Genomic DNA, 14,420 nt, shown 5'->3' with positions numbered 1-14,420 from the left:
AATCATAAAAAGGTGACGAGGTAAATTGTCATTTATTTGACACATTTTCAAGTTATTTTTGCAGTTCAATTTGTTATATCAATTTTCTATATGCCATGGAAGGGTAATTTGTTGGTGGGTCTCCCTTAAATTGCTTTCGAGTCGCTCTTTCGGTTAACTCCTATGTTTGTTCTAATTGAGTGGGTGTGTGTGTTTCTTTCCGTTGTTGAAAAAAATGGAAGGGTAATTTGTTGTCTTTTAGTATTTCATGTGAGTTATGGGGTTGGTATTGTTATATCAAAACTGAAATAAGAGAGGTAGATGTAATATCAAAACCTGCAAGGAAACCAAAAGGAAATGTCAGAAAGAGAAGTTTATGATTTTTTTTAGAGGTTTATTAAATTATGTCTTGAATCTATCAAGATTAGCTTTTCCTCATCCTTTTGATCTTTTGTTTAGATTGAATAAGATGGAAAACAAGTTAACAACTATGAACTTTTGGAGTTAAGCGGGTTTGAAGTCTAAGACATGTGAGAGAAAGCAGTTTTCTAGATTTTTTGTAAAAAAATTACTGTAACAATTTGATATATGTGAGATAAAAAGGTGATTGTAAAATATGTTCACGAAAAACGTACCAATTTTTCTTTGAAAAATTACTTTCCAAACAAAGCAAGTAATTTTACCATTTTGTGGCTGAAAGTGACATTTTGAACGAAACCCTTGAGATAAGAACGAAATAAGTGGCAAAATTGAATGATCCAAGCGCAATTTTTTCGATATAAAAGAATGTTTTTGTCTTTTCATGTTCAGCATGCAAATCAAATTCTAATTTCTGAGTATCACCAATAATTCTTCACTACACTAGATATTCAACTTACAAGGTCGCACACTTTTGCCTGGAAATGGACATAACGGTGGGCTTTCTTGAACAACAATTTGGTTAATTTTTACTAATATTTTTCATGGGAACTAATGGTTGAAAAAGAAGACAGATAACACAACAATCTTTTGTGAGAAATTAAACTCTGTAACACATATCATCACATCAGAGTTAATACATTTCACTTTCATATCAAACAATATGGAAAAACAAATGTTCGGTTGCTTCCAAATCAATCACTTTCATATTTCACTTGATAACTGGATACAAAATTAATTAAGCTTGATTTATACTCCATCTTCAGCTTAAGTAACTGAATATAAAATTAATTAAGTTTGATTGAGACTCTATTGTTCAGCTTAAGTAAGATTGTAGCATACAACATGAAATATTGATTGGAGTTTGATGAACATCTCATAGCTTATTTGTTCTTGTTTGGTTGAAAAGTATCGACTAAACAGCCCGTTATCCACCCTAGATACAGGCATACCAAAGTCATTTACTGCGCCCCCCCAAAAAAAAAAAGGATCACAAATATCAAGGGTATATTTCCTAAAAAACATTAAAGGTTTATTAGTTATAATCTCCACCTAAACTCCATGAATTTGTCCTTGGATCCAACATCAGAGTTCCACATAGGAAACACAAGATAAAAGAACATGGAACAAGAATCTAACGAAACCATGAACCCCTTGAAAAAAGCAAGAAAAAGTAAAGAATCTGTAATAGTTGGGGGAAGAATTATCCCTTTATCGTGATTTGAATTAGTATTAGTTCCTTTATATGCCGGTGGAGTAACTGAGTCAAGTTTTGCACTTTTGCCATCTTCATTCATTTATATACAAGTGGAAATGGCAAACACAAGCCATAAATTGCTCCCTTATTAGCAAAAAGACATCACTTTTGCAACAGAGAGCCAAATAAAAAAGCTGTCGACAAAGCAGGCGAGCTAGATTCTTTTACTGATTACGAATAATAAGCCCTTCTTTGCTGATGCTTTTGCAAGCTTTTGCCATCTTTTCCCATGGAGCATATAAGAAAAAGACAAGAGAATAGACATATAAATGACTCAATGCGGTGCGGACTTTAAAATGTTTTTAACCAACATATTTATGCGGTAAATGTGCATCTGTCCTTTCTCGATCTCTTGTCAGCACTTCGGAAGTGATTGGATCTTCCTCATCGCTCAAACCAACGGCTAGAGTTGTGGCAAATATGGTTTGTATGGCCGTGTATACTATGCAAGTAAAGTTGATAAAACACTAAAATTAGCCATTATGTGTAAGAACGGACACACTGAAATTGCAATTAGGATTGGCAATTTGGTTGCTGACTAACTAATCAAGGATGGATTAGATTAAACTTCTTTTTCTTGGTTTAAAAAAACATCTGCTTTGCCCCTAAATTTTATCAACTCTGATTATCTACTCGAGAGAAGGTGCTAATAGATACTGCTCAAGTCTCAAATTTCATCCTTAGTAAAGTGGGGACTAGTGGGGAAGTTAAAAATGTCAATAACGGATGGAGGTATACGAGTGAAACTCATGCAATTGCTACCCTTTGATAAAATTCCTAACATGAATCGTATCCAGCATTTCAATGTTTTATCAACAGAATAAATGAAGCCTACCTAGGGTAAGATGACACTTTGAGAGATTACAAAACACAAAAAAAAGGAAGAGGGGGGGGGGGGGGTGATGTAAATAGGGATATGGCAAAACATGCACATGATCTCTTAATTGTTCAACAGTTAAACTTGTCTTGACAAAGAGATAACATGTCTTTGACAGTTGATTGTTGTGCTTCTAAACCATTTTCTTCCCTTGGAAAATTCCAAGTCTACTACGTAAATTAAATTCTTCTTTCCATATTATTCAAATCTCTTTCAGTCAGTATCTCTCTTTTGCCAATTGCAATAGGTCGCCAGTCAAGTAAAGCTACTTCAATACCTCCAATCTCATACGTATCAATATGTGCTTGGAAAAGACATATACGACTATTCTACTTGACAGAAAGGACTGCATTGAATAAGTACATACATAGCAGAAAATTTGATATAGAGAAGCTGGAGCTTGCGTGGTTCCCTCCTTAGAAAAAGAATAAGCATCCACATCATTCCACGTTTTTCCAGCTCTGCAAACCAATCTCTACCTATTAAATATAACTGATTAAGTTGCATCACTCTTTGAACTACTCAATTGTTGCTTGTTTATCTTTCCAAATTCGAAGGCCTAATAGGAAATCGCAGAAACGTACATGCAAAGTTGCAGCTAGGCCTACGATGCATGTATATTCTCTCACTGCTAGATATGGGATTTGCACTTTTTTGGGGGATCAATTCTTGTCCATACCTTTTTCTTTGACTTACTGACTGATATTAAGAGAGAATGTTGGCCGATGCAAAATGTTGGGGGTCATGCTTTAATTTAATGGGGGGGATGCTGATTTTCTTTCTTTTGTTTGATTTCCTGTGTTATTTGTTGTGGTTGAGTCTAATAACAAAATAATTCTATATTAAAAAAACTTGCATATAAAGTTTGGCAGAAATTCAAAGTGATTAAATTAGACCTAATTTTTGGTGACGGGAAGGGGAAATGTAAGGGTTCAAACACCCAAACCTGCATTATAGAGCCACATTGATAGAGTAGAGATGTGATTTCTGGAATATACTACAATGGTAGTATACCCTACACTGTGATTCAGATCAACTTTGTCATTGCTTATTCTACTTTCTCTAATCAAAAAATTTTTTTTTTTTGAGAAAATTTAAAAATGTCAACTAGCAGCATGGTGGTATGGGTTCTAAATGATGTCCTTAAGACATGGGATTTTGAAGCTAGTTTTCTTGATGTTTAATGATTTTGTAATTTGACTTTAGGACATGGAATGTGTATCTTAATTTCTGCATGTGTGTCGTGAAAGCAATTTGAGGGAGTCACCAACCAAGCGTGAAGCAAAAGATAAGAAACATTATCTAAGCACTGCTCTCAATGGTGGAGGAGAAGAGAAGAATAGACTATTATAATCATCTAGCTTGAGATACAATGGATATGGAGAAGAAAAATAGAAAGTAGTCTGCATTCGCTACTTTACATAGACTTCAAGAGGAATAATAACCCAAGATTTTCAGTTTTGATTTATGGTGGAGTAACAAGACTGATCGTTAGAACACGAGCGTGATGTAAATATAAGCTTCAGATCAAGTATTATAATTATTATTGTTATGACTTTTTGCGATGTGTTTTGTTATCTTGAGCGAGGAGTTGAGAGGTGAAAAACCCGTCAACTCATTAATTTAACTATAAAGTGAGTAGAGAGTTACAATGGGTTATAAATATTATAAACCTAGACCTAAATTTTAAGTGAACAAGAAACATAAATATCAAAGGATTCCAAACAACAGGGAATAACCTAATTCCTAAGTAAAAAACATTAAAATCTTACATAGTACTAAAACTGATTGACAAAATACTATATCAAGATAAAAAGACAAAATGCTTTTGAATGTTTCCTTTATTCATGAGTCTTATTTCCTCCGTCAAGCCTGCATTTGGTTCTATCGAGAATTAGCACCCCAAAATTTTCAGGTGTGGCCAACTAGGAGCCAAGTTCTTCTTCTTCCCTTTCCGGCCCGTTTTCTTGTCCCTGCTGCTTCCTTGGGGTTTTGGGTGCTGCTTGATTGAACTGGAAACCTTTAAGTTTTGCGGCTGGAAGGAGTTAGTAATTGTCAGAAATGAACTATAGAACATGGAAATTGTTAAAATGCATTTACTTTCATTAGTGTATTTTATGCAGACTATTTTTTAATGGAAGAATGCTAACGCATCATTTTCGTTTTTTTTTTTGGAAAAATATATCTAAACCTCCTTTTTCTTTCATTTAAACCTCTACAGCATATCTCTTGGCAACAGAAATTCAAAGGGAAACAGATAGTGCAAAGGCGAAAGTATAGTAGCGTGGACGCATTCTCATCCTTGCTTGAACCATCTCTAACTCTTTCACTTTTCAAATTCTTAAAGGCATTGTTCTCTATGGTTTTTGTCCACATTTCCAGGTGAAGCAATATATCTCTGATTGAAAATCATGTCTTAACGATGGTATATGCAACAGGGAAACGTAACAGATCCTTAATCTAGTTGCGCACAATTAGATTGTGAGACTGCATGGTGTCTCCTTCTTAGGATAAATAACAAAGTCTAGATAATTACGTTAACAGGAATATGACAGTTTGCACCCTTTAAATTCATTACTTAAATTTCATTTTTGATCATTTTGGCCCGAGTAATATTTAGTTAATGTTAAGTTTTGTTAGGATATGCAACTTTTCCTACATATTTTGCTAGATTATATTTGATATCAAAATAATTTAGTTATTAGAAAATAAGGATATTTGTTAACCAAAGATCATGTTGGTTTGTTAACAAATATTTTAGATAAGATTTGCTAGTAGTAGAAGATTATATTTTGTTGAGATTTTTAGGATAATTGTTAGTTGGATATTTTGCTAGTTTGTTTCATGTAATCACTATAAATAGTGAGTTGATGAATGTAGAACATAAGCTCATTTTCCACCTTCAATAGAAGTCTCTTATAAGCTTTTTTTGCAACACTAAGGTGTTGTTTCTTAGTTCATGCCCCAAAAAACCAACAAAGTGGTATCAAGAGCCTATATCTTAAGGGCCTGAGTCTTTTTTTGTTTTGAGAGTGATGCATTGGTGAGGATCCTTTATAAGTTCAAAGCCATGACAGGAAAGAACTTTTTGTCAAATATTTCAACTTTTAGTGGTGAAACTTACCAAATTTGGGCCATAAAATTTTGGACTTATTTGGTAGTCAATGATCTACGGGATATGGTGGAGACGAATTTTGTTTCATCAGTATTTGAAGAGCTGATGGATACACAAATTAGAGACCACAGAGTTGCAGTTAGACAGAGATCCAAGGCCAGCACTCACATATCAGTTTTTGATGCCGTTTTCACAAAGATAATGGCTAATGATTTGATTGAGAATAAATTATTCTCAATTAAAATAAAAAGGAGAAGTTTCACTATGAATTGGTCGGATTTTGACAATTCTAAAGTGGAACATGATGATGAAATCAAGAATTCAGATCCTGAAAAAATTCAGGAGGAGATCATTGATAAGTCAGGAAGTATCAAATTGTTTCCTGATATTTATCAAGATTATAACATTTCTGTTTTTGAGTCTACAGATTTTGATGGTCATGACAAAATGAAGAACCATGCAGAATTTCATATTTTCTGTATAGGTTCAAATATTGTCAAAGAATGTTCCACTTTAAACCTATGAGAAGGTTATTTGGAAACATTAAAAAAAATCATCTTTTATGTGGAGTTTGGCATGAGAAGACAAAAGAAGTGGTTTGTTGCAAGACTAATATTTAGCTTGCATAAAAATCCAAAGGAAGAAGTTCATTGCAAGGCTAATCATCAATTGCAGAATTTCTTACAAAAGTCTCGTCCAAAACAAGATTCAAAGATTTGAGAAGACAATTCAAAATCTGCAGCAAAAGTGGCAAGGAGGAGTGTTAGGATATGCAACTTTTCCTACATATTTTGCTAGATTATATTTGATATCAAAATAATTTAGTTATTAGAAAATAAGGATATTTGTTAACCAAAGATCATGTTGGTTTGTTAACAAATATTTTAGATAAGATTTGCTAGTAGTAGAAGATTATATTTTGTTGAGATTTTTTAGGATAATTGTTAGTTGGATATTTTGCTAGTTTGTTTCATGTAATCACTATAAATAGTGAGTTGATGAATGTAGAACATAAGTTCATTTTCCACCTTCAATAGAAGTCTCTTATAAGCTTTTTTTGCAACACTAAGGTGTTGTTTCTTAGTTCATGCCCCAAAAAACCAACAAGTTTGAACTGGGATTTGGTGATTAAACATCAGTTCTTGAATATTACTGAGACGGTTTTGAAATATAATCGTTTTAAACCATCATCTAAGATCACGGTTTTGTCAACTGCACAGTTAGCATTTAATCCTTACCATTCGACTATGGATTTTGATAAAGAGGTAAAAGCTTTTGGTACTAAATAGTCACCTATAAAAGCTTATGCCACAAAGAGCTTGGACTCTTAAAACCTTTCAAGGGTGCAAAGTAGGATTATATTTGGTAGTTCTTAACCTGTCAAAAGCACTTTAAACCATCTATCAGAAATGATCATCTCCAAAAGTTGATTATATCATTTAACACACTACACTGGGCGTCTTTGTTTGTATGCAGAAAGTGGAAGTATCGTACCTCGAATTCATGAGGTATAGTACTGCTAGGAACTTGAGTCTGCTTTTTGCATTGAGGGTTCTGTTTGCTGCTGAAAGTTGGATATGAAGAAGTCCTTTCTGTTTTGGATCCGCTATTGCTTGAAGATGATGCTCCCGAAGATGTATAAACGCTTGAACTGCACGACTTTCTGTAGCATTCAATTTCCAAGCAGAGCTGATGTAAATCAATATTATTGTTTGATCAGTATAAATGTAGGCCATAATCCTCCATTGGAACGAAAATCATCATACGTATTACATCTACACCAAATAATGTTGGCAATCACATGTACTTCAAACAGATTAAGGTAAATTCCATATTAAGAGAATTTATCTGTCAAAAGTCTCATATATCCACTGACAATTGTTCCAAGATATTGCTAAATCTTGAGAAAAGCAGATTATTTCGTGCCCTCAACATCAATCAGTAAGCAGATGAAGAAACGCACAAATTCTTAGTGGGATTTCCAAAAGGTAACCACTAACAGTCCTAATCTGGGACATGGTCTGGATGCAACGCACGAACATATGTATATGATCAGCGGACGTAACTAGGCATCATTAGCAAGACAACGATGTATACTTCCACTAGGTAATTCGCATGCAGTAAACGACAAAAGAAGCTTTTACGTGAACGGAAAGAATGGAATTGAAGGCAACAATAATGTCTGACCTGGACAAGACGATCTTCAAGAGATGCAATTCGATCCAACAATGAGCCTTTGGAACAAGGCTCCTGGATTGCCACATTTAGGGGCATAAAGCATCTTCCATCTAATCTGTCTGCTGAAGTGTTAGTATCATCTTTGGTGCTGCTCTTATTGGCCCACAAATTCTTTCTTCCACCTAAACGTTTCATCTGGCTTACAAAACAGCAAAGAATGAATGAAAAGCTTATACACACAAATAGTTCCCCTTTAAGAGTTATTGTCATAATTATTTGTGGAGCAAAAACCAAACTGATAGTAACCCACAAGAGAATCCAGGCGATTCAGCCTTGAAAGAAGAGGTCTGGACACTTCAGTTTGTTCTTGATATTCTTCTTCATCGTTACCCATTTCTTGTCAGTTAATTAGTTCCAAAAAAGAGGTTGGTTAAGGTTTTTTTTAAGCTTTTTACACTTGCTAAGAGCTATAGAAACACGCAAACTAGACTTTTTCCAAAGATATGTAGCTAGAATTTTGCCTAGATTGTCACAGGTGTATATTTTTTGTTATTGACTAGCAGATTCTCCGTTATAAGTGTTGAAGCAGTTCAATTACCTAAATACTAGGATTATGGTGCTCTTAAAAAACATACTCTTGATGGCTTGCTTGGAATTAAGAATCTATCCTTTGTTATTTGGTAACCCGTTCAAATTCACTTCAAATCCTTCGTCCTAAAATTAATTTTCTGTCTTGTATTTATATAGCTGTCACGTATATTGATGTATCGATAATTCAGGTTACCTTTGATTTGTTGACCGAATTTGTTATCAATTTGCTTAAATTATCAAAGCATCAATACACATGACAGCTATATAAATACGGACGGGACAAAAGATAATTTCGAGATAGAGAATTTGAAGAAGTTCAAATTAGCTTCTATTGTGGCTAACATAAAAAAATTCGCACATAACAAAATCTGCTCACACCCCACGCTTTTTAAATATGATTTAAACTATATTTTTTTTTATTAAACTCTCGGTTATCAAAGCAACCGTACGTCTGACTAACACTATACCAAAGGGGCACTTAATGTCAGTTTTTTGGGACATAATATGAAATTCTTTGTAGACAATTCACATGAGCCGAGCGTTAAATATTTAAGCTTCAAAAAACAACGTTTTACTAATTTGGAGATCTAAGAAAAAAGAAAAAAAAATAAAACGTTCAAAATGTTAAGAAATCATCCACATTTTCATGGGGAGCTTTAATTGCCAATGATGCCTTTGCTTAGACAAAATTCTCAAATTCTCAAACAATTTTAGTTGAACATTCCCATAATATTGGGAAAGCTGCTTTAGTTCTTAACGAAATCGATTTAATCTAACATGTATTCAAGAAAATTCTTTGGGAGATTGATAAGACAAGATGGCAGGTGAACAACCCTAGCGAGGCTATGTTTGCAGGGGTGCAAGTGTTAATTCTTCTTCCACGATGACACTGTACTTTCCGGTGGTTAGATTTTTTTTTTTTTCAATCTATAATTTTTGTAACAAAAAGATAAATCTGAAAATAGTGCCGCCTTTAGAGATTATATGTTCCCACAGAAGTATGTTAGTGTACTTGAGATCCATTTTCTGGATGGGCTAAAAACTTCAAGAGTGAGTAGAGTATACTATTTATTATATTCTAAAGAGTTTAAGTTGGCTTAAAATGATCCATTTTCCAGATTGGCTCGAACTATCTCAATTTGATTGAAATTCTTTTTTCTCTTTTTTGAGTAAACGCTTTGATTGAAATTCATAGTGAGGTGTTTCCATGAATTCACTTTAGAAAATGTCACTCTCAGAAAGATATTAATTATTCTATTTGAGAATGAATAATAAGTCACTTTTGACACCAAAGCAATTCATGTGCCAATATTCTAGCAAAGCATAGTCTCAATTTACAAATAAACCTAGTACATATGATTAAACCTAGTACGTATGTTCAGGTGAAGATTTAACATTTGTAACCATAGTAGGAGTATGTACGTTTGACTTTGGCCTCCTGCTGATCCAAATAAATAAAAATTCCAACTGATCCAGAAAAGAAAAAGGAAAAGAGACTAAGTTGACATTTTCTGTTACTACTCATTAGCCTTTGTATGTGTAATCGCATTTCAAGTGTCAACCAATAGCAGATGATTTACAGCCTCACAACAATTATTGGTATCTGTAGCCACTCAACTCTTGATGGCCACGAACCAATTGGCTAGATGGGTGTTTCTTGTGGGCTCTCCTTAATTAAGTTCAACCCTCGGAGTGTTTTAGCTAACTTTAATCTAACTTGTGTGCAACTTTGACGTATTGACAAAAAAAAAAAAAAAAACTCTTGATGGCCACGCTCTTGTACATACAACCGGACCTGCAACCGTTCCTGACAGTTATGTGCATTTTGCACACGGCATAATTTTGTTTGTACATGATGTAACTTATTTTCAACAACATGTAACTTTAAGACACAATTTTGTAGGTATCATACATGTTGTTAAAATTGAGATACAAAATGAAATTTGGATCGTACAATTTTTTTGGCCAAATCTTGACCGTGAACTATCAGGAACCGTTCCTACCCCTCTTCCATATGCAACCATCCATGATGATGGTACGCTAGTACTTGTGAAGATCACAGCTTGATAGCTTTATAATGACATCGACAAGGTTAACATGAATATTGGAACGAGACTCATGTATGACTACAACCACACATAAAGTGCCACTACAAATATTCATGCAGACACGCACACACTCACACTCTTACACAGGGAAATTTTAAAAAATCAGTGAAGTATGTAAGTTTTGTAGAGACCAAATGCATAATACAAGAAGAACAAATGTTACCAGAGAGATGAATGCGTGACCAAATATCCCAGCATATGTTGGATTCATTGACCATAATATGATTTCATCTCCATTTTCCAATGAAAGGCCATGTTTTCAGACTCGGACTGGTATCGATTCGGTCGAAATCAGGAGTCAATGGATTCGATCGGGGTTGAACCGGATGACGTCATAAATAAAAATTATTTAAAAATTAAAATATTGTACGTAAAATACCTAAGAGTATGTTAATATTAATAAGGTATATTCATATATATATATATTTGATGTTTCAAATATGTTTAACAAGAAAATACAAAGAAATTAGAACGATCAAGTAGCAATTTATATTATTTAATGAACATTAAAAAATTTAGAATTAAAATTATGGACTTGATTGAAAAATAACATCAAATTTTAGGACAACATTTATAAAATATGAAATATTTGAGATATATTAATAATTTTTAATAACTTAGGGGTCAAAACATAATATTGAAAATGTTTGACCTTTTCTAAAAAAGACTTTGATTGAACCGGTTCTTCTGATTTTTTTCCGCCAAACCCAGTCTTTGAACTGGGTTTTTTTAAAAAAGGCTTTGACCCGATTTGATCGAATTTTTACTCATCCAGTCTTTTAAATAACTTGGACAGGACACTTGATCAGTTCTCGATTCGACCGGTCAGACCGACCGGTCTAGTCCGAGTTTAAAAACACAGATCAAAAGTCCAATTCAGACTAGGCAACTATAGTTTGGCCTTAAGAAGTTCCTATCCACTGGAGAGAACTGTGAATCAATAGAATCCATTATCTGTCAAATTAATTTAAGGGTCTTACCTGAAGACAACTATACACAAGATCTCAGATGGGAAGTTGGGAACATATATGCTGTAAGACGTTACAAATTTAGCTGAGAGGTCTGGGTGTCAACTAAGTGTATTGCATTCTCCTCTTTAGCTGTAAATGGTGTGTATAACGAGCCATTTACCTTCCTCTCTGTGGGAAGTTAAACCAAGTTATTCTTTTAGTAGTTTCCTAATTGGTTTGGTAATAGTCTTTGTGTTTAGTCGGTTGGAAGCTTGTCTGGTCCAAGTCTTGTTTGATTTCCATTGTCAGTTCGGTTTTGAAATAAGGAATTGGTATTCTATAAATACTAGTAGCACTGATGCATTGGGTTGTGCCGAGAATTAAGAAATAAGAATTGAGAAGTTTGTCTCCCGAAGCTTTTGCCTGCCTGCATTTCTTTCACCGCGCGTTGCTTGTTTGTTTTTCTATATTCCGCTGCCAAGTTTCTTTTGATTGTGTGAGATTTGTTTTGTTAGTTTTCTTGTGGGTTAATTTCTTGCACTCTCTTTAAAGACACCCCATAAAAACAACAACCCGTTCCAATCTGGCAAAAGAATAACACAACTCAGTAAGGAAAAGGGGACCAACACCTGTATGCAACAAAATGAGCTGTGCGTATGGATGTGGACGTGTCAAAGCCAATCTCAAGATATAAAAACAAAGCAATGACGGTTCAGTGAATGTGTTATATCCAATCTCCTGAAACAAAATAAACCAATAAAGGTTCACTTCATACACTGGGAGCTATTTGGAAGCAGGTGAGATGAAAATATAAGAAGTTCAATCCCACCAAGATTTCCTCTAAGAGCTAGATCGTAATCAACCAAACACTTCAATAAGGTCTTGTAGCTTCTGTAGCACAAATAACACCGAAAATGATCACACTTCCAACATGGTTCAAAGTCGTGGTGCAAGACGTGAATTTTTGAAATATTTAATATTTTAAAAATTATAAAAAATATGATAAACAAAAATAATTTAAAAAATTAGTAAAAATAATAAAAATTCGAGCTGATTCAGGATGAGTCGAAGTGATTCGGTGTGACTCGGTCATTTCGACCCTTTACGGTGACGTCTCGGCGAGTTGAGTATCTCGGTATCGTTTCATCACGATATCGTATCGGTCAAGGCCAAGACGGTGATGACTCGGCGGAGTCGTCTCAGTCTCGGCCGAGTCTTCGAACCATGACTTCCAATGCAAGGCAACTATACGAAGAGGAAGCATACTTGCTAATATCTTCTGCAAAAAAGTAAAGACCAATGCTATCGTCTTGGGGATACTATTTCTGGAACTGAGTAGGCCGTGCATTTGAGCGAGACACCTCCTCCAAAAGAAGTTTGTCAGAGAATTAATCCATGTTTAGCCGAAGATTTAACATGTGTAAACCATAGTAGAACTATGTACATTTGACCTCGGCCTCCAGTTGATCCAAAAAGGTAAATATATAAATAATCCAATTGATCCAAAAGAAAAAGGAGAAAAGAATCTAAGTTAACGTGTTGTGCTGTTATTCATTATTGCCTCTGTATGTATAATGGCATTTTAAGTGTCAACTACTAGCAACTGATTTACAGCCTCTCAACAACCATTGGTATTTATAGACACTCAAGTCTTGAATCTTGATGGCCATGCTCTTGTATATACAACCATCCGTGATGAAAGTATGCTAGTACTTGTGAACATCACAGCTTGGTAGCTTTATATTGACGTCAAGAAGGTTATTCTATTCACTAATATCTATTGGATCCTACAAAGCCCATTTCAATTCCACGTAGAGCTGCAGAACATTAACAACCAAAAGTAAACCTAGATGTCACAAGCAAAGAAAGTGCTCTTGTCCCTGGTGAATTACAGTACCTGAATCGCATGTCCTCTGCTTCTTAGTGCAATTTTCGGGCACAATTTATTGAAATTCACAAGTGTACAGCAATGGAGTATAAAATGCTCCTCTGGAGATCCTCTAGTGCATGCCCTTTGTGAAAATTATGCTAGTGAAGAGTTAATAGTTTGCTTCTTAATGCAATCTTCGGGCACAATTTATCGTCTTGAAATTCACAAGTTTATAGCAGTGGAGTATAAAATACTCCCGTGGAGATCCTCTGGTGTATGCCCTCTATGAAATTATACTAGTGAAGAGTTCATAGTTTTGCAAAATGCAGAGATTTTTGAAGAAACAATCGACCAGCAGCAACGTATTAACATTCTGGGACATCAATTCCAGCAAATTCCAATGCTTAGTTTATCTCCAAGATACAAGAGTCTGGTTCTATATACACAAAGTGATCATCGATTTTGATTATAATATATTACTGCTATCAACACACTAAGCATCATATTCTCACATTTATGCACAACATGATAGAAGTTGCCAAAACCATAACCATTACAACTGAATGAAGTAAGCAGCAACTAGTTAATTCAGGGGTAAAGATTCAATAACATCAATAGTCTGACTTTCACAGCTCAAATGCATTTGACTCTCAAACTAAGAAGGTTAAACTCTTATTGCTGCAGCAAGAACACCTACCATAGTTACACACTACTCCTCCTATTTCTCTGCCAACTATGAATGTATATACAAGCAAAAAACAATGACTAAAATCCATTAGAGCATACCATACTGCAATCGCATTCAATCCAAATTATCATGCTGCAACTCCTGCGACATCACTTGCAGCTGCTGCTGGTGCACCGGCAACACCAAAAGCTGCTGCTGCTGCTCCAGCTCTGACTCCCCTGCATTCAGCCCTCCTTTTGGGGAATCTAGCATCTCATGCCATGTGGCTAGCACTCCCTGCCATACACCTGACTCTCCATGCCATGCAAGTTGCTCTTCTAGCCAACCTCCTAGCTCCCCCTCTCAGCCATTTAGCACTATGCGCCATGCATCCAAGCCACCTTCCAAAG

General features: G+C 34.9%; 1 protein-coding gene across 1 annotated transcript; it reads right to left on the bottom strand.

Annotated features, from left to right (window-relative positions):
- Positions 1 to 4,039: 4,039 nt before the first annotated feature.
- On the bottom strand, positions 4,040 to 8,218 carry LOC113703313 (uncharacterized). Its single transcript, XM_072061872.1, has 4 exons — positions 8,135 to 8,218; positions 7,834 to 8,019; positions 7,141 to 7,335; positions 4,040 to 4,566 (listed from the first exon to the last, which is right to left on the bottom strand). The coding sequence occupies exons 1-4, from the start codon at positions 8,216 to 8,218 to the stop codon at positions 4,426 to 4,428; spliced, it is 606 nt and encodes a 201-aa protein (XP_071917973.1). The 3' UTR covers positions 4,040 to 4,425.
- Positions 8,219 to 14,420: the final 6,202 nt, after the last annotated feature.

Source organism: Coffea arabica, chromosome 8e (genome assembly GCF_036785885.1).
Source record: "Coffea arabica cultivar ET-39 chromosome 8e, Coffea Arabica ET-39 HiFi, whole genome shotgun sequence".
Lineage (NCBI taxonomy): Eukaryota > Viridiplantae > Streptophyta > Magnoliopsida > Gentianales > Rubiaceae > Coffea > Coffea arabica.
Note: the sequence above shows the minus strand (reverse complement) of the source record. Positions and strands in the feature narration are given on the sequence as shown.

Excerpts from the sequence above, each read along its gene's own strand:
- LOC113703313 (XM_072061872.1), bottom strand. The coding sequence starts at position 8,218 with ATGGGTAACGATGAAGAAGAATATCAAGAACAAACTGAAGTGTCCAGA. Across the intron at positions 8,020-8,134 it reads TGAATCGCCTGGATTCTCTT|ATGAAACGTTTAGGTGGAAG; the intron begins GTGGGTTACTAT and ends TTTGTAAGCCAG. Across the intron at positions 7,336-7,833 it reads TTGAAGATCGTCTTGTCCAG|CTCTGCTTGGAAATTGAATG; the intron begins GTCAGACATTAT and ends GATTTACATCAG.